Source organism: Miscanthus floridulus, chromosome 11, assembly GCF_019320115.1.
Source record: "Miscanthus floridulus cultivar M001 chromosome 11, ASM1932011v1, whole genome shotgun sequence".
Classification (NCBI taxonomy): Eukaryota; Viridiplantae; Streptophyta; class Magnoliopsida; order Poales; family Poaceae; genus Miscanthus; species Miscanthus floridulus.
The window spans coordinates 66,161,881-66,188,561 of record NC_089590.1 but is presented as its reverse complement, the minus strand read 5'-3'; the positions used below and the strand labels follow the sequence as shown (position 1 = coordinate 66,188,561).

The following is a 26,681-nucleotide window of genomic DNA, read 5'->3' as shown; positions in this document are numbered from 1 at the left end:
CACCGGGGTAGAATCAGGACGTTGTGGAGGTGGATTTGGAGCAAGCAGCGTCTGTGGGATCGCCCAACCTTGTTGTTAGCCAATTTGCTGCATGAACTTGATCATCTCGGTCATCTGCCGCTGATCTTGCTCCTGTTGGGCCTCCAAAGCCTGTAGCCTCTGCCGCTTGGCCTCCCGCTCGGCCTGCAGTTCCTGCACCTGGGCCTGCAGCATTTGACCCCAATGTTTCAATAATGCATAGGTAAGGTATGTAAAAGTCAAAGAACGACGAATGAAACAGGAATGCTTACCTAGAGTGCCGACACCACGGTCGGCCGTTGGCGTATGGGCACGCTTGAGCTCGTGCTCGCTGCTCGGAGCTAGTGGAGAGGAGGAGTAGAGGCCGTGTCGAGGACGCTGTCGCCAATCTAGAACCGCCCATGCTTCTTGCCTTGCCCCACCCTCATCACGAGCTGAGGATCAAGGCACTCCTCGGTTCTTAGATCGTAGCTCGGCCCATGGACTGACCTTGCCGCCTCCGTGTACGAAGATAGGTAGGTGTGGACGCTGGAGTTGGTGTACGCCTCAAGCAGGGCATCTGAGTCATACTCGATGTCAGCCGTCGCCTTGCCCATGTGAGCCAGAGCATATGCCTTGAGTTGACCAACTGGCTGGCCACCGTGTGCATCCGACTACGAGAAAGACAACAACATGTGGTTAGAAATAATGCAGAATTGAGCGCGGCTAGATTAGAGCAATGGCAGAGACTTACATATGCCTTTGCATATTTGCTGAGGTTGCGGCTGTCCTGATGGTGAGGTACACCTGGCATCTGCAAACGCCTGTCGCGAGCCTCATGCTTCTTCTGCCAGTCCCCATCCAACCAGGTGTCCACAATATATTCCCAGCAATCGGGGTGGGTGGCGCACTAGCTTGAAATCACCTACAGGACATCAAGTAGACGACATATCAGAAGATCAAATTAGGCATACTTAATCTCAAAAGAAATGAATATTCATGTTTTGTATTTACCTGTATGTACTGCTCCCTTGTCAGCGTCATCTGTCTTGCCTCCTCTTTATTGACACGCCTGAGTAGAAACTTGGCGTTGTAGTCTATGTGGGCCTAGAGGCAGGACTCGTAGTGCAAGTCTGTGACACGCCTTTTACAGGAAACGTAAGCCACCTGATACGCACTTTCCTCCTGTCTCTCCTGGATTCTGAAGAAGTCCTGCATAAAGACACGAGGTATCCATTATTTTATTTCAAGAATGTCCAATAAATGCGAGGAATTGAGGAATGTAGTGTAAGAAAGACTTACCCACAACTCCCTAATCACCCGATCTGCCTTGTTTCTACAGCGGATGCCATTATGATCTGGAGCATCCTACATGAGGGCATAGTGGTTGAACGTCTAGGCCGGCTCCCAATCCTGATCTCCTTTCCTAACCAGGCCAGGGAAGTGTTCCTTGCACAGAAGTCCTAGGATGCCATTCACATTGCGTGCCGGGGCCTTCTGGTCCACAAGCACCCAGTTCCTGCACAATTGGTCCACAATAGTTATTAGTTGTTATTATAATTTTTTAACATATCAAATGAAGAACATATGAAGTTACTTACTTATCGCCCTCGGGTGCAATCAGTGGGCGCCTCTCAACAGGTATCGGTCACTTCGGGAGCTTTGCGGGACCTCGCTGGTAGGGCTTTGACGTACCAGAGGAAGTGGAACCCCCTACCGTTGCCGCCTCCTCATCCTCCGTCGCTGGAACCGCCTCCTCGTCCTCCGTTCGTGGACTCCCGTCCCCGTCCACCGTGTGCTGAAGGTCGTCATCGTGCACAGAGTCGCGTGAGGAGCTGCGCCCGTGGTCAGTCAACGGCTCTACATGTGGAGATGTCTGGGTTTTAGGCATCGTACGTCACAACTTGCTCGAAAACTTCTAAATTTTTTACCACAGTCTCTACATGCGATGACAAGACACCTCGACAAGTTTCGTAATTTTTGGACTTCGTTTGCATTTTATATAATTAAAAAAACACTTTTTTAACAAGTTGGTGGTCATGTTTCGGGAAACAGATGTTCGAAATTTCACGAATGTCCCTGCACACGGCCTCAAAATACACTCAAAAACATGAATACCACTTTTTGAATCGCTAAATTCTAATATTTCATGCACCTGCAGTTCAAATTTACTTTTTCGAGAAAAATTTAAGTAAACATAAAAAATTTAAAAAATATACCAACAAGTCATAGAAAAGTTCCAAATTGGAACATGTGCTTCAAGGTACTGTATAAATGCCACAGAAAATATTTGAAAATAAAAATAAAAAAAATACTTTGCCGAGTGCCAAGCTTGCAGTACTCGGCAAAGACAGCACGTTTGCCGAGTGCACTCGGCAAAGGATGACGGAGGGGCCACCGGCATTGCCTGAGGTATTTTGCCGAGGGTTAATTCTTTGCCGAGTGCTTGACACTCGGCAAAGAGGACGTTTGCCGAGTGCCGAGTGCCGGCTTTGCTGAGTGCGGCACTCGACAAACTGCCTCTTTGCCGAGTGCCCGTGTTTCGACACTCGGCAAAGCGCCGAGCACTCGACAAAGAGCGTGTCTCCTGTAGTGGTAGCAGCGCTCAATTCAAGACGCATATGCATGCGTTTCTCCACTACTGCAATCATAGTGCTAGCTGCAAACGGGTTCTTCAAGTCTCCGGCAAGGCGGCAAGCAGTTTGCAAAATTTTGCGAGCAATGCATGATGGATCATTGGATCCCAACATCGCGCCTGGAGCCTGGACCTGTAATGAGTAGGCCTGCATATCTACTTCTTCTCCACTGAACGCGTTTCCATTGCAGCATCAGACATTTAGGCACGATTCCCTGCACATGCATGCCCGAATGCCTGATAGATGCTTCTGTTTCTTCTACTTCTCTTACATTGCAAGCAAGCATGTCTGTCTTTCTTCTCGATGAACCCTAGTATGAGGAGTGTATGTCAAGCCGGTGGTCGTAGCCGACATATATAAAAGTTGCCTCTAACTGCAGCCTAATTAACATTATATTCAGTTTAGTAGGGATCGCGTACAACTGTCGACTACCTGCCGGCTACCTAAGCCAACATTGCAAGACATCACCGGAATGGGCTCAGTGAGATGCAGTAAATAAAGTCTGATCTGTGTCTGATTCTTCTTTCATTCCGAGCCAATCGTGCTTAATTAGCCCTTGATCAGTCTCAGGCCCTTCTAAACATTGCACTCATCAGCTTTCTAATTTCCACCAGTTAGCTAGGTAGAAGAACCACACACCAGCTCGATCCCCAGATATGTTTCAGCAGATAATAAGCTCCTGCGGGGCCCACCACCGCCCCTGGCTAGTATATATAACCGCAAAGTGGTGGTGCAATCGAGTGCAGTAAAGCTAGCCATGCTGTAGTGGGATATCTCTCCATTCTACCGTGCCACCATTGCTGCAAAGAAGGTGAACATAAACAGGGAGCCAGAACTAGTGGTGTAGATGGACGCAGAACATCACTTGGAGATGGAGATCAAGGAGGAAGAAGGAGCGGAGGTGATGGAGATGACGACGGTGCCCTCTCCTCGGTTCAGGAGGATCTGCGTCTTCTGCGGAAGCAGCCAGGGGAAGAAGAAGAGCTACCAGGATGCTGCAGTCGAGCTCGGCGAGGAGCTGGTGCGTCTGCTTCTTTCTCCTCGTAATCTCGCTAGATAGTTGCATCAGCTTTCAGCATGTGTCTGTTACTGCTGAAATGGTTGTTTTTGCTGATCAACGGTAACATGGTTTTTCTTACTCTAGTAGTCTGCATGCAATAAGTTTTTCTTTAGCACGACCACGGGTGCCCATAAATGTTTATCTTGTTTTCTTTCTAGCTTGATTGCAATTTCTGTGGCAGCAGTTCTATGCCGTGCTTGCCTTAAAACTTAAAAGAAGATAGTACAACACTAGTCCTTCGGGCGCGCCCATGCGCGCGGGCCACTGGCCATACGTTTTTTTTGGGAAAAAAAGATATAATCAAAGTTGTCCTGTATGTTGATTTGAGAAAAATCCGAGGAGGTTTTCGCAAAAAATGATGAGAGGGTTTGTGGAGCGCGGGTTGATTTTCGACAAAGATAAGGGTTTTTTTGAAAAAAAAACCGGAAGCCATCCGTTCTGGACCGCGGGTTGATTTCAAAATAATCTGAGGTGTTTTTTGCAAAATGTCCTGAGAGGGACTCTGGAGCGCGGGTTGATTTCCGAAAAAAAGAAGGTTTTTTTTTTAAAAAAATGACCGCGGCTCGCCCGATCTGGACCGTCCGCGCGGCCGATTGAACGGCCACGAAAAGCAGACGACGTGGCACGCTGGGTGGCCGGCTACTCTTTACGCTTTGTTGTCTTTAGATACAGATACGTACAATAATCATGGGCATTAACCACGCATAGGTCGAGCTGTAAAGATGGCATATATACAGCCGAGATACCTCATCACTCACTACTGCAAAGATGGCATATATATATGTGCACTGAAACTACTGCTTGACTTCTTCTTTTCAGAAATGACGAGTTTGAATTTGAAATTAAAATTTTGGAAGTTAAAATGGACTCACATAGTGCAATAAATGCTTTTTGTTCATATGTGAAGCACCTCACCATGTAATACCTTTCACATCTCCTCACTCATTTAATATTTTGACGCTCCACGCCTCCACCTCCACTAGTGATTATTTCCCATGCATTTGCTGAATTTTCTGTGCCATTGAAGAAAAGGATCTCGCTGACCACCAGCAAGCTCCTCCGTGCATGAACGAATTCATTGAATTAATTTTGAACATGTGTTTCTGTTCTTGGCACATCCTCAGTTTCAGTTATCACCACTTCATGGCAATATGTATGGTTTGCAGATAAAATAAAGTATGTAAGATCACACAACATTGTAGCTAGCTACTATATAGATAACAGACTAGACATGCCCATCACGTTAACTAGTTCCATTAGATTTGTTTATCACTAGAATTACCATTATATTGTAGGTCTCAAGGAACATTGATCTGGTCTACGGCGGGGGAAGTGTCGGGCTAATGGGCCTGGTCTCTCGAGCAGTCTACAATGGAGGGAGGCACGTCATAGGGTATGTAAACAGCAATGATGCATGGTCAGTCTTCAGCACTAGCACACATAAAAAGAATAACCTGAAGAAACTTTGTAAAATCATGACAAAAAGAGTTGGATTGGTCGCATCCTCAGGTGCTAAATGCTATATAATTTGTCATCTCATTGTCGATCAATTATATATGTGCAGGGTGATTCCCAAGACCCTCATGCCGAGAGAGGTACGGTAACCACGCTCTCACGCCTCCCTAAAACCCTGTCATTGTTTAATCACATGCAATGATTCCCATGAATTCGACAAAGCATGGTAGATCAGATTCTTTTTTTGTTTTTCCTAGTACTTATACTATCTTTAATTAATTTTATAACTAATGTTTTAATATAAGAATACAAGTATATACTAGCCACGAACTAATGAACAACTGTTTTTGTTTTTGAACAAGAAATACAGAAGAATGAATTTACATGTGCAAATATATTTTTCTCTGAAGTGGAAAGAAGGATGCAAGCTTATCTTCTCTGGACTGAAAGATCACGTTGAATGTTCTTCAGTGAAAATCCGGTTTTCCTTTCCCTGATGATAGATGAGATCTTGGCATCTTGCTGATCCTGACTGCTGCTTCTAGTGTCTGCCCCTTTGTTCTTAAGGCCCTCATCCTTTAAGCAGATAATGACTTTGTTAACAAAAAGAAATGACCCTCACATTTTCTTTTTGTCCCCCACAACAACACCATGATTACTTCTCCTGAACCATGCTGCCCGGTCCGACCCCGTCTAAAATAAAATACTCCTAGGAGATAGATAGCAGGCCTCTCAGTCACAGGCTCACAGCCACCCCTTCTGGTTGCTCCTGTTAGGCTATGGAGTGTTGATTACATTACAGGCATGCATCCGTGTTTGCTTGTGTGTGCAGATAACAGGTGAGACGGTTGGGGAGGTGAAGGCCGTGGCAGATATGCATCAGAGGAAGGCTGAGATGGCCAGGCAATCTGATGCCTTCATAGCACTTCCTGGTACAGTAACTTCCTTTTTTTTATCAAGCTGAGTAGTGAGCCGACATGTAGATGTAGCTCACTTTTTACTGTCGCTTTCTCTCCCTGGTCATGTCACACATATATACTGGATCCATGCGTAGTGGAAGCGTGAGTCGAAAGTTGTAAAGCAGGATGCACGCAGGGGCAGTTTGACTCTAAATTCAACTCCCAGATTGGTTTGCCCAGTTGGTGTTGGTTGGTGCATGAGGATTTTGTTTTTCACCTTTTGAAAATTCAGGGCCCTTTCTAGTCCTCATTTGAAGCCTATTTAATTTTGGGTAGTGATGAAAATTTTATCCTACCAAACTTTTGATGTGACCAGTATTATGGCAGTTGTTTCAGTTATCCAGGTAGCAGTCGATATGAGCTCAGCATCACTAATCAGTTTTCATAGTTCTGAGTTTCTGTGATAGAAAGTAAACTGTTCTTTCGATTACACTACACAGGAGGCTATGGAACCCTTGAAGAGCTGCTGGAAGTGATCGCATGGGCGCAGCTTGGCATTCACGACAAGCCGGTACTAGCTCTTCATTGTCTGCAACTCATTTACTAAAGATTCATGTTGTAGTGCGTACCACTGTCGTCACAAATGTTTTTACAACTGTACTGGGGCCTGGGGGTGCTACAACAGGTTGGGCTGCTAAACGTGGACGGGTACTACAACTCCCTCCTATCCTTCATCGACAAAGCTGTAGAGGAAGAGTTCATCAGCCCGACTGCTAGCCACATCATCGTCTTGGCCCCGACACCGAAAGAACTGCTCGACAAGTTAGAGGTGACTTATCCACTGACAAAACGTATGTAACGAGGGATAACACATTGGAAGCTGACATATCTGATCCTGATTCACAGGAGTATTCCCCCCGGCACGAGAAGGTGGTGCCGAAGATGAAGTGGGAGATGGAGCAGCTGAGCTACTGCAAGAGCTGCGAGATCCCGCCGGGGCTCAAAGAAGGGAAGCCGATCATCCAAGCACAGCGAGGAGCCATGCTCTGAATTAATGGTGTTAGCTATTACGTACTACTGGCCAGTAACCATTTAGGTTTCTCTGCAGACCTGCGAAATTAATTAAGTGGTGATGTAGGAAGATTCAGAACTTCAGATTATTTAGCAAGGGTACTCAAGCAAAGCTGCAGAGAGAACCGCTCCACTTCAGATTGCTTTTAATTCCTGTAACTTGAGTAGAATGCGCCTAATGTTGGGATGTGTCGACTGATCAATCTAGTATTGGCAATATATCAGCTGTATTAATTCTGCAGTGTTAATTCGAATTTCTAGTAGCAAATGAGCTGTTACTGGATTATTACTGTGTCACTAAGGGGGCAGACGATAACCGCGTGCAGCCCTGAGGCATTGTTTTTGAGAAATCAAGAAAGTTTAGAAGGAAAATGTTTTCGGCCCGGTAGGCCCCTTTCGTGTCAGGAATTATTGGCCCAGTAGCTTCAGGAATTATTGGCCCAGTAGCTTCAGGTAACGTATTATTGGCCCGGTAGGCCCCTTTCGTGTCAGGAAAATGTTTCAGACGTCAATGCGCACAGAGATCGATGCACACAAACGAATCCTATTGTCAAAAACAAAACTGACATATTATGGACAGTCTCGTGATAATTTTTAGATCCTACGAGATGAGTGGGCTCCTTTTAACGCGGTTGTAAATCCATGCAAACGTTAAGAAAAGCGGAAATGCTACGTGTCGTGCGTTCGAGGGACCGCACAGACGTCGGACGGCTTTTTCACCTCCGCAGCTTGCCCCCGCCCGTACGTATATTAAAAATTACCCCTTTGCTTCCCCGGCTTCCCATCCTTATCCCTTCCGCGCTCCTCATCCCCTGCTGCAATGCACCAACAACCGGCGTCCTCCCCCACCCCGGCAAGATCTATCGCCGATAGCCCCCAATGCCCGTAGATCCGACGGCCCTCTCCCCTACCCCGACGAGATTCACGGAGCACGAGCGAGATCCACTCGCCTCCGGCGAGATCCATGGAGGTGGCGCGGTGGTGTTGCAGGGGACTAGGCGGCTCTCCCCCACACTGGCACGGCGCCCTCCCCACCCCGGCGGCACCCTCTCTCACCCTGACGACCGAGCTCCCCCACCCCGGCGGCCATGGCGCCCCTAGCCCCCACCGTCGCCACCGAGCCAAGCCTGGTGCCGGTGGCGCTAGTGGTGGTGGTGCTCGCGCACGTCGTGTGGTGCTAGTGTTGGGTGGTGCTCGCGCGCAGCTGCTCGCTGTCGGCTCCCACCTCGTCGCCCAGAATCGACCGGCCCAGACCTCTCTCCCCCTATGTTGCAAATGTATGTTTCAGACGTTTCAGAGGCAAGTTGCAATTGTTTCATATGGATGTTGCAAAAGTAGATCGCGGATGTTGCACATGTTGCATATGCTGCAAGTGTTTTTGAAGCATGTTGCAAGCGTTTGTTCAAACTGTTCCATCTGTTTCCAAACGTATGTTGCAAGCGTTTTAATCCGGATGTTGCATATGCTTTCACCCATTTTGCAACAATATGTTTCAAAATGTTTCATCTATTTCAATCTTCTGTTGCAACAAGTGTTTTTATCTTGCAAGTTGCAAGTGTTCAATCTGGATGTTGTATATGTTTTCACACATATGTTGCAAGTGTATATTCCAGATATTTCATCTGTTTCAGACATATGTTGCACTCAAGTGTTTCATGTTGCACGTGCTTCCTGTTGTTCGGAGAGTCAGGGAGTGCCGACACTACTACAACAATTTTAACCGAGGCGGGCAAAATAGATTATTCGAGGCGGGCATCACAACCGCCCCGGCCCAAAGATCATGGTAAATCACTTTTTACCAAGGCGGTTGTCCTGCCCGCCTCGGTAAATCATTTGAAAAAGATAAAAACTGAAAGCCCACCGACAATCCCGTTTCAGAGCCCACTGACAAGCCCACCTGCTCCCCGCGACCGCCGCCGCCGCCACATCCCTGCGCGCCGCCGACGCGAGCTAGATTCGGCGTCCCTGCAAGCTACCGACGCGAGCTAGATCTGGCGTCCCCGCGCCGTGCCGCCGCCGGATCTGGCGTCCCTGCGCGCCGCCGACATGAGCTGGATCCGGCATCCCCGCGCCAAGCCGCCATCGGAGGGTGGAGAGAGGGGGCTCCCCCACGGCGCCACCAGATTTGGAGTGCCTACGTCGAGCCGCCATCAGATCCGACGTTCCTGCACTGCGCCGCCCCCGGAGGGAGGAGAGACGGGCTCCCCGGCGCTGCCACCGGATCTGGCTAGGGGAGAAGGCCCAGTCTGCCGTGCCCCTCGCTCGCCCATCGTCGCTCCGCCTTTGTGCCCCCGACCAAATACAAGCAAGGGAGAGAGGCCGCTGGAGGAGGTCGCGCTTCGCTCCGCCACCTCGTCCCGTCGGGCCCCGCCTCTGAGCTCTCGCTACCATGTGAGAAGAGAGGTGAGGGAGAGGCCGGTGAGGGAGAGAAGAGAAAGAGGCCGCGAGCGACATGCGCTGAGGGTCGGGAGCGGCGGTGACAAGAGATAAGATTGAGTGGACTGGGGAGCTAGGGTTTTGACCTAGGTTATATACTGTGACGGAGTTTTGGGCCGAGATGGGCTTCTAACTGGGCTCAGCCACATTAACGGAGGCAGACCTTTTAAGAGGCCCGCCTCTGAAAATAGAGGTATTTTTGGAGGCGGGCCTCTATAAGGCCCGTCTGCGTTAATAGATTTTAGGAGGCGGTTTTTATCCTAAATCGATTTTGCGAGACGGTTAATTGTGACCGTCTCGGTTAATAAAAGCTAACGCCTCCGTAAATCAACAGGCATTAACCGAGGCGGGCAACCCGCCCGCCTCCTAGACCCATTTGGAAACGCTGCCTGAAAGATTTTGTGTAGTAGTGCGGGGAATGGGGCGCGGCGAGCCGGTGGCCGGCGGACGTGGCGTGCGGCGCGATGGGGGTCAGCGGTCAGGGGCACAACGGGGCGGGGGTGCGCCTGCGGGGGCGGGGCGAACAGATGGGGATGGGGGCAGGGTGCGCAGATGGAGATGGGACAAATGTCGGATAGACTTGTCAGGCGCGCGGGTGGACGTCCGATGGAATTCATCCCCATCAGACATCTGCGTGCTAGCGTTTCCTTAAGAAAAGTCTGAGATTCAATAGCATTTCCTTCGAGTAAAGGCGTGCTATTGAGAAAGACTGAAGCCTGAAGCGATGGTGTGCCGTGCCGAAACCTGAATTTTTCATTTCTGGGTGGTCCATGGCGCTAGGCCGGTGTCCGGTGTCCCTGTCGCAACGCGGCAGCGACACCGATTTTTTACTAGACGAGAGCAGCCGGCATCCTGACCGTCCGAGCCGATCCAACACCGATCGTAACGGCCGGGCCAGTGATCCCTTCCTCCCCGGCCCGCCACATCATCGTCAGGTGCCGTCAGACGAACGAGAATACGAGATCATGGCATCCGCGTGTCGCTCGCCGTCGCACCCGACGACCGCCCGGGCCCGGCCGGCAGGGACCCGGAGCAGAAAGTCGACAGGGCCTCGTGAGGCTGCGATCACGATCCCTGCCGCCGCGACCCCTGGGCCCAGCTGGCGAACGCGAAGCCATCGAGGCCACGCCGCTGGGCTGCAACGGAAGGCAACCCCTGAACTACGGACGTCGGTTTCTAATCAACCGGAGCTCTGGCGACTGGCGGGCGGACGGACGGGAGATCCGCCTGAATACCGCTGGGCTGCACGGGGATGGCGTGGGAGAGCTTTGGGTTTGCCTGCCGTGTGTTGCCGTCGCCTTCTCCGTTTATTAATGGGTGATCGACTGATCGTCTTCGAGGGGACCTGCGAGCTGATGAGATGATAGTTTGGGCCAGAGCACGAACATTAGTTTCCAAAAAGCAATCGACCGCAAAAAATTGAAACGGCAATGTATATCTATACTGCATGTCTATATAAATAAGTCTTATATTTTTCCAAAGCAGCTTGGAAAATGATGACAGTACCAAAGAAGGATGGGGGGATTGGGAGTCATGAAGCTAAAAAAGCAGAATGAAGCACTTTTGATGAAAAATCTTCACAAATTCTTCAACAAAGTGGAAACCCCTTGGGTGGCCTTGGTTTGAGAAGTTACCCCAATGGTAAATTACCAGGGTTACAAAAGAAAGGCAGTTTTTGGTGGAAAGCTAATATGAAGTTCTGGAAAAAAAAAAGATATAACAGTTGTGCAGATTCATAATGGACAATCTTGCTTGCTTTGGGAGGATAATTGGATGGCTGGTCCAGTTCGTGCAGCAAAGCTGAAGTTCCCTGACTCGTTCTCCTTTAGGGCTCGTTCGTTTTCAGCAAAATGACACATAGAATCATTCCAGCTAACACAAACTTATACAAATTGACTAACGATTCTGGCCGGGAATTCTTTCTGGGGGTGATTCCCGGGAAAACGAACAGGGCCTTAGCAAAAGCAATAGTATCTCAGCCAGAGCCAGGAATTATACATAGGGAGGCCAATCAAATTTTTTTGATATACACGAACTGTGTTTAGGTTTTTTAAGGTGTATTTTTTCGCATTTTGAGCTTTGATTGTTATGACTAGTTAAGTATGGATTCAGTAAAATGTAAAACATAACGAAATGTAACTACACATTTGATAAAACCTAAAATTTCATTAAATGTATCCTAATATGACAGACAAAAAAATTAAATAAATCAAAATATTCTATTCTAATTGTATTTTATGTGATATTATTGTTCAAAAGATATCGAAAAATATATATGCAAGAACTTTCCGTTATATCTTGCTAATATAAATATAGATTATTAAATTATGTACCTAAATTTTTTTTGTTATGATGTTATGTGGGCCATGGCCCCCTGGCTCTGCCTCCTGGGTTCGACAAAAAAGGTGAGAGACGTCCACGAAGTACCTGTTGCAGTTGAATTTAGGGGGTGTTTGGATCCCGTGACTAAAATTTAGGAGGTGTGTCGGGAGAATGTTGTACGTGGCGTTCGGATACTAATAAAAAAATAAATTACATAATCTATCGGTACTCCACGAGACGAATTTTCTAAGCCTAATTAATCCGTCATTAACACATGTTTACTGTAACAACACATTGTCAAATCATGGACTAATTAGGCTTAAAAATTTTGTCTCGCAAATTAGTCGTAAACTATGCAATTAGTTTCGCAATTAGTCTATATTTAATACTACATGCATATATCCAAATATTCGATCGGACAACGACTAAAATTTGAGAGGGACAACCAAACATCACTTTAGGTTACGACTATACTAATAAATGGACCGAGTATATGCTATTAATGCTATACTAATAAATGGACCGAGTACATGCTATTAATGCTCTCAGGCTCCTGGCCATGTGCCAAGCGGATCGGTGGGCGTTGATCCAATGGCGACCTAAGCTAGCTTGCTAGCCGACCCGCCCACGTCATCGTTGCCCTTGCAAGATTTAGAACAAGGCTAATAATACAACCGGTTTGTTGGCTGTAAGGTTTCTTGTAGCCTTCTCTCAGCCCACTCATATAGTAGTTGGCTCTTTACAGTTAATACATGGCCCACTTGTCTCTCTCACAGACTTTCTTGGTTCTTGTGCCCAAGCCGGCTGTAAGTTTACAGCCCGCTTCTCCTCTCTCTTCTCCCCTCTCTCCTCCACCTCAGCATTTAGTCGGCTTACAACCTGCTATTATACTCGCTCTTATAGGGTAGTGCAGAAGGTTCGCATGGAGCTACTCGTCCGTCACAGCACCCTCAAGTCCATGCCAGAGCAGGACGTACAACATCAATTATATTTCCATGCCAATGAATCATGCAGCAAGAGGATGGACACTAGCAGTGAAAAGAAAAGAGAGGGAAGAGTACGACTTGTCTACAAGAAGCGCACGTCGTTTAGGCTGTGTTAGGTTTTTTGGATTTTGGAAGCTAAGAGGACCCACAAGTGTGAGATAAAGAAGAAGTGTGAGATAAAGTTGTGCATCTTCATCCCACCTCATTCTATGTCAGAGGAGCGTGAAGCTCTTTCTAAAAACCCATAATCTCACAACTGTTTCCCAAACCGGGCCGGGCCTAAGTAACTAAGTAAGTGTCGAGTAAGGTCTAAGAAACTAAGTAAGTGTTGAGTAGGTGCCGAGTGAAGTTTGTCTGCATCAAATATCTTGCCAACCTCGCCTAGCCGTGTGTTCCCACGAGTGTGGTTGGACAGAAAAATGCTTGCTCGGCCTCGGCCGTCCGGACTGGGTACCTGCTCAATGCGATGCCCATTCCCCAAACCCAAACAATGATAAGGATAAAGGTGGCTGGCTATCTATGGAGAAAATAAGAAAGAATGAACATGTGTATATGTCAACAATATATAAAATCTTGCCTCTACTATCAACAACAACAACAACAATAACAACAACCGCCGCCGCCGCCGCCGCCACCGCAGCAGCAGCAGCAACAACGACGACGACGACGATAATGTGAGTGAGTATCCCAAGGAGTTTCTTTGCAATAGCACAAACTCGCCTAATTGCACAACCTAGCTTGCTAGCTAGCATGATAGGATGTACTTGCATGCATGCATGGATCAATGGTCGTCACTACCTTCACCTCACCTCACCTCGTTATTATATATACTACTACACGGTGACCCCAACCCCATCAAGCCATCAAGCTGTTGTGAGCATTCCACAACACCAACGTTATCAAGCTCCTCTCCTCTCATCACATCATGATCGCCGATATGAACCCAGTCCTGTTTGCCAACACGGCGGTATGGGCATTGGCGTAATCAGGAATTATACATAAGAGGGACCAGTCAAAAAATTTTGATATATACGAACTGAGCATAGCTCATCTGTTTAGTTTTTTCAAGGTGCATTTTTTGCACTTTGAGCTTTGATTGTTATTACTAGTTAAGTACGGATTCAGTAAATTATAAAACATGATGAAATGTAACTACATATTTGGTAAAGCCTAAAATTCATTAAATGTGTCCTAATATGGCAGGCAAAAAAGTTTAAATAAATCAAAATATTATATTCTAATTGTATTTTATGTGATTTTATTGTTCAAAGGATATCAAAAAATATATATGACAAGATTTTTTTTTGTTATATCTTGCTAATATAAATATAGATTATTAAATTATGTACTATGTAAATTCATTTGTTATGATGTTAGGGGGGGGGGGGGGGGGCATGGCCCCTGGCAGCTCCACCTTGACTCTGCCCCTGCAGTCAGCAGTGCCCTGGCTAATAGCTAGCTTAAGTGCTTAACCATCTGTTTCGCCTGCCACTGTCAGCCTAGGCTTTCTCCCAATTACAGGCATTGATGGATTTCTTGGATAATCTAAATCTAAATACTGATAGTGATTTGTGAAGTTATGCTTGGGGTTCAAACAATTTTCTGCATCAAAGGCTTACAAAAGGTTGGTAGGACATCATCTATACATCCTGTCTTCATATGGCTCTAGAAAACATACTGCCAACCAAAACACAAGGTCTGTTTTTGGTTGCTCCTAAAGGACATGTTAAGTACACGAAATATCCTTCAAAGAAAAAATATACACCTGGAGACTTATAACTGTGAGCTATGTCATTTAGCAACTGAGGAAACCCTCTTTCACCTCTTCCAGGACTGTCCATTTGCAAAGTCTTGCTGGGGTATCCTAAACCTGAATACTCATTCACAGATAACCTTCCGAGAAGTGATTCTTATGCTCAGAGATCAGTTAAACTCAGACTTCTACTTGAATGTTGTGATCTTAATGTGCTGGACCATTTGGTGAGCTAGGAATGACTTAATTTTCAATGGAGTTGGTCCAAACATCCAAACCTGCAAGATCTCTTTTAACAGAGAATTGGCTCTAACTTTGCTGAGAGCAAGCAGAGACAGTACCTCATGTACAATCAATGGATACAAAATTGGATTTAACTAGAGTCAAGGATAGCTTTCTCATTTTCTTTTGCTCCTTCTTTGTCTCTTGATCTGTTGGTTTTTTTTTGTTGCCGATATTCTGTAAGTCTGTAGCTTTGTAATTTTTTGTAACTATGTTTTTTCAATAAACTCCTGTAGGGGCTTGGGCCCCTCTAGTATCATAAAAAAAGCCATACAAACTGTTCATATCAGCATCCACTAGCACTTGCAATTATATCTTGATTATACACACTAGCAAACCACATCACTAGCTAATAACATATATATATTTAGTACTCCATATCAGAGTGTTAAATCATCCACTAACATATATTAGTACTCCATATCAGAGTCTAACATGTATTATGATATTTATTCATTCATATAAGTAAATATAAGTAGTATAGTTTTATCTACGATTTCCACAGCAACACACGTGGGTATTCTAGAGTTCTAGTTCAATTCAAAATATAAACCGCTAGGATTTGCGAAAAGGTTGTTTGGAGTAGAGACATAGCGCGTTTGGCTGTGGGGTCGTCGGTACAGGCACAAGAAAAAAAGTGAGACCGAAGGTTCACCAAACGGGGCATTCCGGCTTTAGCTGTTGGGCCATTGCCTTTGCTTGCATCCCCAGGAACCCCCATGCTTTATTTACAACCACCACCTCCCTCCCAACCTTGTGCTCCAAGTGACAAAACAAACAAGGTGCCGAAAACCAGCTCTTATTTTTATTTGTCAATTATTGGAGCCTACAGCAAGCTTTGGTCCTTTTTTTTAGCGTGGCTTATTTTTATTCGGAGTGGTGGATGTACCTCTGTTGGTTTAGGTCGCAATGGCCCTCTCATGATGCATCTGGCAGGTTGACTGTTGCTCGGTTCAGCTGATGCACCACCTGCATTACTTTCTAAGCGTTGTTGTTCTATTGCAGGATCCTTAGAAAATCTATAGATTATTGCTAACTTTTTTGAGCGAGAAAGTGGTATGAGCTGCAAATGGTGGGATGTTTTTGTTGCACTGTCTCTGTGATCTGGAAACCTATCAGGTGAACCAGAACTGAAGTTACAGTTGGTTGCGCGAACTCATGTCAAGGCTCTGATGTTCGCGAGCTATATACATTGGACGCACCGCCGGTTGAGATAAAAGATCCTTTTCGCATTGTCCTTGCCTCCATTTGTAAAGTAAAGTAATTGGAAAGAAATACGCTCTGGTGGTTTGCTCCAGCAGAAGGAACCAAGAGTGACGGCAAGAGGTGACCAAAAGCAAGTGACCATCGTGCCAGATCAGGGCAAGATAATAATAATAATAAAAAAAAAAACTGGACTATAAAACGCCACGGGAGATGGAAACATTCTTTCGCAAGGGAATTCGAAGAACTGAAAGCGGCACGCACAATTAGCGATCTGACTGATGACAATGTGTCGACATGTTAAACCACCAGTCAGCAGAAGTCTTCTTACTCTTGGGTCTTGGCACGCAATGCGAATTTTCTCCCACAAATGGTCCAATGGTTATTACATTACAGTCAACTCTAAGGTTCATCAGTCCGTACATCACGGAGTAACAACAGGTGGACAATGTGTCAACATGTTAAACCACCAGTCAGCAGAAGTCTTCTTACTCTTGGGTCTTGGCACACAATGCGAATTTTCTCCCACAAATGGTCCAATGGGTTATTACATTACAGTCAACTCTAAGGTTCATCAGTCCGTACATCACGGAGTAACAACAGGTGCTGATAATTAGAGAGATTTGACTGTCCACAACATGGCAACAAGACACAGTTACACCTCCACAGAGTATACTTGTTAACCCTGCCACCGCTCACGGGTTAAAACTCGGCAGTGAGTGAAAATGGTCGTGGTCTCGACGTGCTGCACCTCTACGATACTGCACCCTGCCTGCAACGTCGCGGTTCATCTTTCCGGCACCAACTCCCTCACTATTCCTAGCATCGTTTTCTATGCTGGCGGTGGCCCAATGCAAGGCCGGGTAATCTAGAACATTTTGCTGGTCGGCATGCGTGTACCTACGCGATACACCAGTAGCAACAACATGGTGGCATGTTGCACGATGCCTTGTAGGCTCGCCAAGGAAGCATCCACTGACCAGCATCCAATCCAAGCGAAGCAGCAGCCTAACCGCGCCCACCGTACACGCGCGCGCGCCTCTGCACCTTCCCCCCTGTAAACTCTGGACATAAAGGTGCGTCGCCCTCCCTCTCTTCCTCTTCCTCTTCATAAGCGAACAGCCACCTCTCTCTCTCTCTCTCTCTCCTTGGAACATCGACAAGAGGAAGGAACAGGGAGCAGGGGAAGACAGAGGTTGCTACGACAGCTCAAGTCTCAAGCAAGCATCAGTTCATTCAGACTGTCGTCTGATCTTTATCTATCAATGCTGTTTGCTTCCCACTGCCCATGTTTATTTAGTCGGTTCTAGATTTCTGCTTAGTGGACTCGGTGACAAGAGGTTTGTATCTGGTTTCGATTTGTTGTGCTCATTTCTTCATTCTATGCCTTTTGAATTTTGACAATGTAATTCATAAACTTGATTGTTGACAAGCCTGCGCATTATCAAAATATACTTGTTGTCCGGCTAGATTCAGAGAAGTAATTATTATCATTATAAAAGTATACTTGTATTGTCATAATCTGAAGCCACCCGAACAGCATAGTACATCCTTCTCATTTTCTCCTGATTCGTGATAATTTGTGGATTTTCTCTCTCTCTAAGATATATGTTCACGGTCTTGCTTATACTGTTATTAGCACGGTAGGAGTTTGAAAGTTCTTTTTATTAATTAACGAAATAGGCATTTGAAAGTAACCTGGTCCGGTAGGCTATTAGCATGTGCCTTTGTTGATCCCACGCTATATGTGAACAAAATGCACACAAAAGCAATAGATCAGGAATCCCAAAGCATCGAGATGATATTAGGGGCCCTGGTCATCGTTTTATGGGTGGCTATTATTTCATCTGGAAAAGCATACTTGTATTGCCCATGCCTTTACGGCAATGCTAGCTATGTTAGATGCAAGTAGCCTTTCAGCCCGTACATCTGCATCAACATGAGCTCCCTACCTTAGGCTTTTTAGTATTGGCAGATTTTTTATAATTTTTTTTTAAAAAAAGACAAATTGATCTGGGTTGCAAATTCCCATCAATTTAGGCCCTGTTTGGTTGGGCTTTTGGCTTTGGCTTTTGGCCCCAAAAGCCAAAAGCCCAACCAAAGGGGCTGCTTTTGGAGGACGCTTTTTCAGAAGCAGCTGCTTTTCCGTAGTTCATTTTTGAAAGCTGGGTTGACCCTGCTTTTGGCTTTTGGCTTTCTGCTTTTCGAAATTGGTGGAATAAAAAGCTCTTCCATAGTTGTTTCAAGAGAGATAAAGATAAAAGGTATATTTTATACTTGTTTAACCAAACAGCTTTCAGCTTTTCTACAGCTCACAGCCCACAGCAGCTTTTCCACAGCTCACAGCTCACAGCAGCTTTTTGTCACAGCCACAGCTCAACCAAACAGGGCCTTAGTTGGCAACAGAAGGAAATAAGAATCAATCTAAAGAGAGCATAGTCCTCTGTCACGGAGATTGATGCATTAGGATTTCCCATCCATTTCCACTACAACAAAAGGTCAGTTCCAACAAATTTCCTTCTCAACCACTTGGATCTTACCAACCATGCAAAGCTACTTCTTAAGCAACATATTAATATATATTATAATAAGTGACCACCAAACACATGAAGCGTGAGGTGGATTGGATAACCATAAGACCATGCATGTGTTCAGTTTCTTCTATTCCGGTCATCTTATGAATCATTTTTTTTTTTTTGTAATCTTATGAATCATTTGAAAGCAACTGTAACCACCTGTTTGTTGAGCATCTGAGGGCCAGTAGCAGTCCAGTAGGTAGTAGGTTCCAGCTCTCCAAAATATAGGACAAGCCATATAAGACAAGGCTAGCTACTGACTCAAAAGTAAGGTCGGGTACAATGTACAGTCATTTGGTAGATAAAAGCAGCATATACATGTGCAGTCAGACGAACTCTGCAGGATCCATTTGCCATGCACTAAATTTTAGCCCCTAAACTTTAGGCTAAACTTTAGTCATTCATCCTAAAATGACTGATTTGCCCCTTGATGCATGTTGCGGCCGCGGTTGCAGTTGGGTGGGTGGGGGTATGGGGTGTTACTAGCCTTAGTTGCTTTATGTGATTCGTTCGTGATGACCAACTTGGTCATGATTAACCTTGTTTGGTGTGAGCATATTATATGCGGCAAGCCAAGTGCCAGGCTTACGTTTTTGTGATGTCCATGTGACGCGTATAAGAGAATCTCCACCAGATTGAACAAATGCAATCCCTTTTCCCTATAACCAGCAATAAAGGGGATTCAAGGATACCATATACTGTTCTTGTTCATGAATTGGGCTTAGGCCAGCTAAGATTATGACCACCCCTTGCATTCTACAACGAAAATCAATGGGTTTATGCATGGGTTCTGGCAACAAGGATGCTATAGTCAAATGCTAATAACCATCCAACCCGTTCTGTGCTCAAGTGAATTTAGGGCACCAATGGCTCAATACTACTAAATCATAATAACAAATGGCCAGTATCACTTTAACAAAAGACTATGGTTGTATAATAGCAATGAGTTCAAGCCAAACAGACACAGGGAATGAACTTGATATGCCTTTATTTTCTCAAGTTTAGTATGCATACCTTAGACTACTCTTTACAGATTTGGATTCAGAAGACATCAAGACAAGCAGAGAAACACCAGTTGGTCAAGATGTCAGCTGGTTTCCAGCTTGGTGTGATCGGATCACTTGCACTCTCTGTTGCATCTTCAGTTGCCATTGTCATCTGCAACAAAGCTCTCATCAGCACACTTGGTTTTCCATTCGGTTAGTACAACATACTTTGTTTTTCCATGCATCAATGGACCTTGAATAACAAAACATCATGGATGCACCAAATTTGCATACTTATCAGAGTGTGATGTTGACTTGTCTTGTGTTGTTTATGAACCAATGCAGCTACAACATTAACAAGCTGGCATCTGATGGTGACCTTCTGCACCCTCCATGTGGCACAGCGCTTACATTTCTTCGAGCCCAAGGCAATTGATGGACAGACAGTGATACTCTTTGGGTTGCTGAATGGCACGTCAATTGGCCTTCTCAACCTGAGTTTAGGATTCAACTCCATTGGATTCTACCAGGTAAGCTCGTCTAGGTACCGTTTAATATAAAACATGAGCAGATACATTAAACTTAGTATGTTCTACAGATGACAAAATTGGCGATCATACCTTTCACTGTGCTATTGGAGACTATCTTCTTGAAGAAAAGATTCAGGTTCGAGATATAAATTGAGCTATTTTCTCACAATATCGGACCTCATTTACAGTCAAAGGAATGATAGAAAATAACTTAAGTAAACACTGAAATCCTTTTTTGAGGAATAAAACACTGAAATCTTCTGATCCATTTTGTACTTTTGATTCAGGAGAACAATTAAGTTTCAGATATTTCCAAATAAACTCTTGGGTCAAATGATTGATTAAATATGTCTATCATTTTCTGAGCCTAAATGGTCCCTGTGGTATTAACTGTTATTTTCACTGAGCTAATACCAATTCAATGATGTGCAGCGAGAGTATCAAGCTTTCTCTTCTGGTCTTACTTCTTGGAGTAGGAATTGCTTCAGTTACTGATCTCAAGCTAAATCTGCTTGGGTCCGTCCTTTCTGGCCTCGCCATTGCCACCACTTGTGTTGGCCAAATTGTATCCTACATTATAGTAATACAGTAATCAATAGTCTCAAAACTGTAAGGTGAAAGCAAATATTTTTAGTTCTTTTTAACCCACTTCTCATTGCAATGTACATGATAAAGTAGTTCATTACTAAAAAAACATACAAGGACCCAGTACTGAAAGTCTTATAAGCTATTTACAGACCTTCTAGTTTGAGCCACTTTATGAATCGCTTGGCATGAATCTGCCACATCCTTCATATACCAGTGCCACATGCTAATCCTTAACCAAATCTTTTTTGAACGAAGCTCACAAATACGATACAGAAGAGGTTGAAGGTCTCCTCAACGCAGCTTCTGTACCAATCTGCGCCTTACCAGGCGGCAATTCTGTTTGCAACTGGTCCTTTTGTGGATCAACTCCTTACTAACCGGAGTGTCTTTGCACACAAATACTCTGCTCCAGTTCTGGTATGATCTTAATACTTTACCTAAATACATGAAATAGTATTCTTGCAATTATTTAGGGAATTCAATTGATTTAAGACACACAACCAGCCAATTCCATAATTTGCAGAATATTAAAATTCTGAGACCTGCAAGATTGCTAAGAAAATAATTGGTATTTGATGTGTGTGTAGATCTTTAATCATGTGAAAGCGCTTTAAACGCAAACATGTTTTATGTACTGTAAAATAGTTCGGTAACCTAAAAGGGCGTACCCAGTGCAGAGAGCTCCCGCTCTGTGCGGGGTCTGGGGAAGGGTGTCAGTGGCAAGCCTTACCCTCGCCTGTGCAATGCGAGGAGACCGCGACTCGAACCCAGGACCTTCCGGTCACAGGCGGTAAGACTCTACCGCTTGCACCAGGCCCGCCCTTCAGTTCGGTAACCTACAGAATTAAAAATAAAATCAAGCATACAATGGCGTCAGCAGATATTGCTAGAATATAACAGCATTTTCAAGTCGGTATTACTCTCTTATCATATTCTTGCCTATTGGAAAAGAATCTCATGTATACCTCAAATTTGACAATGAAATGAAAAATGATCCACTCTATATGAATTGTATGCAGGGTTTCATTGTCCTATCTTGCTTGATTGCGGTGTCTGTGAACTTCAGTACATTTCTTGTGATTGGAACAACATCCCCAGTGACATACCAGGTGCTTGGTCACCTTAAGACATGTCTGGTTCTATCATTTGGCTACACTCTATTACATGATCCTTTCACTCTAAGGAACGCATTGGGCATTCTAATTGCCATATTTGGGATGGCACTGTACTCCTACTTCTCTGTAAGAGAGGGCAAGAAGAAGTCAGCAAATGATGCTCTGCCAGTTTCACAGGTTTTATTTTTTTCCAATCCTTGAATAACATGCATTATGGGCCTGATTGGTTGGCTTCCAAAATATGCCCAGACAAAGATTTGGCAAGCTATGCTTATGGCTATTATTTGGTTTGCAACCAAAACTTGTCAACTTCTCACATTTGGTTTGCCAAATCTATGGCAATTTTTTACCTAACTTTGGCTTGCCAAGTCTTCGGCATGGCAAATTTTGGTCGCAAACCAATCAGGCCCTATAATTCATATTTATCTTTTTCAAAAAAAATAATCATGTTTATCATAGACATAGTTTTTTATGGAATAAAAGAAGTGTAAGACTAGAACAGCCGTGCCAATGACTCTCCTGCTTACTATACTCGGCAGCAATAATCAAGAGTCCATTTCATCAAATTAAATACAGTAGTGGTTGAATCTTCTATTTTGGTATAACCACGATGAAATAAACATTGATTTGAAAAAAATGAAATTACTTTAGATTTGAATAGAATTAGCACGCTGATCAGAATCAGTATTAAGCATTAGTATGGTACTATGGTACAGATAGACAAAAATTATGGCGCCTCCAATACTGTGAACCAGATTGGACCTTGTAATGTTTAGGGAATGATGTGTGCTACAAGCACATGTGTAGTGAATTATTTTAGCTTCTGGATGGGATATCAAATATGCTCAACACAGCTGCAAGCCTGCAACATAATTTACATTATGAAATATGCAACAAAAATTGCCAAATCGTCCTTGAAGTACAATTTAATATGTACAACCTTTTTTCAGTTCACCCTTTCTGATGTTTTTGGTGATGTATATGTAGATGCCAGATAAGGAGGCTGAACCACTTTTGGCAACTAAAGACAGCAACGACACCAAGAAAGCAAATGGTTTATCTCACGACTGCTAAGGCTTTTCTTGTAGTTTAGGTCTAGTATGAACTGCCCTTCGAATTTAATGGACCTGGAGAGCCATTCTTTTCATTTTTTTTATTTCCTTTTTAGGAAAGGAAGATTTTAAAATTTGTAGAGAATGTATATTTTGACATTAAGATTATTATTTGATTGTATTCTACACACAGCAGTTCCAGCTGAAGTTTTACTAGTGCAGATCTCAAACTATACTTTAGCAAATGTAGTTCTCTACTTTACCAAGCTAGTCTAACAAAATCAAACAATAAATCTTGAGGACATTCCATAGATCACTTCTGAACTGCTACTCTAAGTACACAATAAAATCAGCAGTCTACCATCAGAATCAGTTCCAATTCCAAGGTGAAAGAAACGGAGGATAAAATATTATGCCTCGGTTACTCCAAGTGGATTCATTTATGTAAAAGTGGTCTACATCAGAGATGTATCATCACAATTGCTTGCATGAAATGTATTGGTACGAACACCTTTCAGGCAGTGTACTAGCAAGCTGCTACCCATAAAAGGCAGGGCTTCTGAACAGTAAATTAAAAATTCAAAGGTTTTAACTATTCTGTAAGAATTCAGATACTTCACGTGTCTTGTTCACTAGCTTGAAACCTACTCAACACAAATATGTGGCACTTCAAACAGGTATAACCTGCCATCAGCTATCTTTTCGAAACTAGATTACAAAAGAAATCATTACAGAGTTTGAGGGGGCGGCAGAAGAAGCTGCCATCAGCTATGAAACAGCAGCATCAACTTCAGTAGCTTCCTCCACAGATTCACTACTATGTACACAGTTCAACCACAATGTTAAAACATTTCTCCCTCATGTATTTTCAACTAGAAACCAGAGTCCGGAACCAAAGAAACAGATAATTTCTGGTAAAACACCATACCTTTTCTTCCATTCATTTAGGAAAGGGAAATCCACAACATGCTGTTACTGAATCATCAAAATGCAGCACAAAGGTAAGCACCAAGTACCTTATCGAGATTTGGTGGTGCAATTCTAGTGAACCTTGATTTCCTTTGGCAATCAACAAAAATAACCTTGTGACATGGTAAAAGAAAAAACTAGGGAATCAGCAATGGCTGTTGTGACCTGACTCAACCATATTCAGCTAACATTTCTTCGCTCAGCAAATCATAATATGTGTGGTCAGAACTAACATATTTACATGAGTGACATGAAAGTTCTGGGATATAACCCGCTTTTACCATTTCCAATCCAATTAGCTCCAGCATTGTGTACATTTCATCAGACTCTGGGTGCGATCTGTCTTCCACAATAAAGACTTTCAGCTCGCCCTTGAGTTTAATCCAACTCTTCCCAGGTGATTTCTGGACTCCGCTGGTTCTCATATCCTTCTTCAATCTTGCAAACTCATTCCAATTGCCAGATGAAGCATATATGTTGCACAAAAGGACATAGGCTGCTGAATGAGAAGGATCAATATTTAAAACACCTTCTGCTGCCCTCTTCCCCATCTCGACATCATTATGTGTTCTGCTAGCGGCTAGCAGAGTCTTCCACATTATAATATCAGGTTCAAATGGCATTTGATCAACAAACTTTGCCGCCTCACTTAGTCTCCCAGCACGTGCCAACAAATCAAGGACACATGAGCAATGCCCTCTCGTTGGGACAATGCCATATTCAGGTTCCATAATACTGTAGTAATAGCAGCCTTCATCAACAAGTCCTACACGACTGCATGCTGTGAGGACACCAACAAAGGTTACATGATTTGGCTTGACTCCAAGGTTTCTCATCCTGGCAAATAAATCAAGTGCTTCCTTTGCATAACCAAATTGGGCATAACCAACAATCAAGCTGCTCCAAGAGAATACATCACGGCTGGTGCCCATTATTTCAAAGAGCTTGTTGGCATCATCTAAACTTCCACATTTAGCATAAGTGTCAATCAGACCATTACTTAGCATTGCATCACCCACCAGTCCAACCTTGAAGGCATATGCATGAACCTGTTTGACCATTTCAAAGTAACCCAGCTCAGCAGAAGCACTCAAAACATTGTTTAGACTGATCCTATCCAGACTTGGCATTGATCTGTGCAAGAGGCTGAATAACTTAAATACATCTTCCAGATGCTGGTGCTGCACACAAGCAGTAAGAATGCTGTTCCAGGTGACAATATCACGATCATGTGTCTCGTGAAAGACATCCATTGCAGAGGGGAAATCCAAACACCTTGCATACATGCTGAGTAAAGAATTGCATACCATAACATCCCCGCCTAAACCTAATTTGACCAAGTACGAGTGGATGGATCTACCTTGATGTAAAGCATCACAGCCAACACACGCACATAACAAAGCCATAACAGTGATACCATCAGGCCTCAGACCAGAATCTCTCATCTCAGAGAACAGGACCATAGCCTCACTAAGGAGCCCCTCAGCAGAGAAAGCATTTATTAAGGAATTCCAAGAAACCAAATCAGGTGACTCAATTCTGTAAAACACCTTCCTTGCCGAGTCAAGCTTATTGCAACGGGCATACATGTCACTTAATGAGCAACCTGCATATGAATCGCGGTCCAACATATACTTGACAGATAAACCATGAATCTGCTCCCCATACTCCAAACTGTTAACAACAACAGAGCAGGCCCTAAAGACGCCCCCAAAATGGAACTCGTTGGGGTGATGCATGCCCTCAGCAATCATCTCCCTGAAAATTTGTAGTGCGTCCATTTCACAACCTTGCTGTGCAAGCCCGGCAATAATTGACCCCCATGAGATCAAATCTTTGTCCCTAATCCTCTCAAAGAGCGCGAATCCATCCCCAACTGAGCCGCACTTGGAGTACATGGTGACGAGTGCGTTCTGCACGATCAGGTCACTTCCGTTCTCCGATTTTATGGCCTGCGCATGCACCTGCCTCCCTAGGCCCAAGTCCCCAAGCTCCGCGCACGCGCGGACCGCACTGCCAAGTGCAAACTGGTCGGGCATGGTCCCTGACCGCAGCATGGAGGAGAAGAGGCCCATGGCGTCGGCGCAACGGCTGTTCTGCGCATGCGCCGCGATAACGGCGGCCCAGGAGACGGGGTTCCTGTCGAGCATCCCGTCGAACACCACGCGGGCAGAGTCTGGGGCGGCGCAGCGTCCGTACATGGTGATGAGGTGGTTGCTGAGAATGGTGTTGTGAGCGAGGTATGGGTCCCTAGCGGAGGAGGCAAGGAGGTGACGGTGGACAAGGCGCCCCTGCGGGAGGGAGCGGAGGCGGGAGCAGGCCGCGACGAGCGCGGCATAGGCAGCGGGGGAGAGACGGTCGGGGGCGGATGCGGATGCGAGCGAGGAGGGGAGCGACTCGAAGGCCCGGAGCGCGGCGGAAAGCCGGCCCGCGTGGTAGAGCTGGAGGATGGTTCCGCTGGGATTCTGCATCTGCGGCGGCCGGCGACCGCTGGCAGTACGAGCTGCAGGCGGTGATGGGCGCCGCGGCGGGAACAAAACACTCCCAGACGGCGGTTGGCTCGTGGATGTCATGATTTGGGCCGTCTGGGCTCTGGATTTCTTTCGGGTTTGGCAAGCCGGCAATGGGGAGAGTGCAAGATGGCTCGACACGATGAAACACAGGCAGTGGCGTTTGGAGGTTTGGGTCGAGGAAATGAGATGGGTTATAATGGGGTAGGTTTAGGTTAGGGTTATAGATGTTTTATCCCATACCGGTGTTTGATA

At 45.1% G+C, this 26,681-nt stretch overlaps 3 protein-coding genes across 8 annotated transcripts; 2 read left to right on the top strand and 1 right to left on the bottom strand.

Annotated features, from left to right (window-relative positions):
* Window positions 1–3,404: 3,404 nt before the first annotated feature.
* On the top strand, window positions 3,405–7,372 carry LOC136491062 (probable cytokinin riboside 5'-monophosphate phosphoribohydrolase LOGL6). Of its 2 annotated transcripts, XM_066487276.1 has the most exons (7): window positions 3,405–3,654; window positions 4,989–5,086; window positions 5,258–5,288; window positions 5,981–6,080; window positions 6,548–6,618; window positions 6,733–6,876; window positions 6,954–7,372. In XM_066487276.1, the coding sequence occupies exons 1-7, from the start codon at window positions 3,481–3,483 to the stop codon at window positions 7,095–7,097; spliced, it is 762 nt and encodes a 253-aa protein (XP_066343373.1). In that variant the 5' UTR covers window positions 3,405–3,480; the 3' UTR covers window positions 7,098–7,372. The 2 variants fall into 2 exon arrangements, with proteins under 2 accessions (XP_066343373.1, XP_066343372.1); XM_066487275.1 differs by having other exon boundaries at window positions 4,989–5,288.
* A 9,846-nt stretch (window positions 7,373–17,218) lies between these two features.
* On the top strand, window positions 17,219–23,170 carry LOC136491058 (UDP-xylose transporter 1-like). Of its 5 annotated transcripts, none has more exons than XM_066487272.1 (9): window positions 17,219–17,440; window positions 18,476–18,598; window positions 19,710–19,875; window positions 20,008–20,192; window positions 20,261–20,328; window positions 20,625–20,757; window positions 21,036–21,197; window positions 21,800–22,072; window positions 22,883–23,170. In XM_066487272.1, the coding sequence occupies exons 3-9, from the start codon at window positions 19,761–19,763 to the stop codon at window positions 22,967–22,969; spliced, it is 1,023 nt and encodes a 340-aa protein (XP_066343369.1). In that variant the 5' UTR covers window positions 17,219–17,440; window positions 18,476–18,598; window positions 19,710–19,760; the 3' UTR covers window positions 22,970–23,170. The 5 variants fall into 5 exon arrangements, with proteins under 5 accessions (XP_066343369.1, XP_066343367.1, XP_066343368.1 ...); XM_066487270.1 differs by having other exon boundaries at window positions 18,470–18,598; XM_066487271.1 differs by having other exon boundaries at window positions 18,412–18,598.
* Window positions 23,171–23,290: 120 nt separating this feature from the next.
* On the bottom strand, window positions 23,291–26,475 carry LOC136491047 (pentatricopeptide repeat-containing protein At3g53360, mitochondrial-like). The gene has a single exon (XM_066487252.1). It carries the CDS (start codon window positions 26,385–26,387, stop codon window positions 24,087–24,089), a length of 2,301 nt encoding a protein of 766 aa, XP_066343349.1. The 5' UTR covers window positions 26,388–26,475; the 3' UTR covers window positions 23,291–24,086.
* Window positions 26,476–26,681: the final 206 nt, after the last annotated feature.

What these genes read in the sequence shown, in the direction of transcription:
- LOC136491062 (XM_066487275.1), top strand. Translation starts at nt 3,481, where the DNA reads ATGGACGCAGAACATCACTTGGAGATGGAGATCAAGGAGGAAGAAGGA. An exon ending in AGACCCTCATGCCGAGAGAG is followed by an intron (nt 5,289 to 5,980) that starts GTACGGTAACCA and finishes TTGTGTGTGCAG; the next exon opens with ATAACAGGTGAGACGGTTGG. An exon ending in TTGGCATTCACGACAAGCCG is followed by an intron (nt 6,619 to 6,732) that starts GTACTAGCTCTT and finishes GTGCTACAACAG; the next exon opens with GTTGGGCTGCTAAACGTGGA.
- LOC136491058 (XM_066487269.1), top strand. Translation starts at nt 19,647, where the DNA reads ATGAACTTGATATGCCTTTATTTTCTCAAGTTTAGTATGCATACCTTA. An exon ending in CACACTTGGTTTTCCATTCG is followed by an intron (nt 19,876 to 20,007) that starts GTTAGTACAACA and finishes GAACCAATGCAG; the next exon opens with CTACAACATTAACAAGCTGG. An exon ending in ACTCCATTGGATTCTACCAG is followed by an intron (nt 20,193 to 20,260) that starts GTAAGCTCGTCT and finishes TATGTTCTACAG; the next exon opens with ATGACAAAATTGGCGATCAT.
- LOC136491047 (XM_066487252.1), bottom strand. Translation starts at nt 26,387, where the DNA reads ATGCAGAATCCCAGCGGAACCATCCTCCAGCTCTACCACGCGGGCCGG.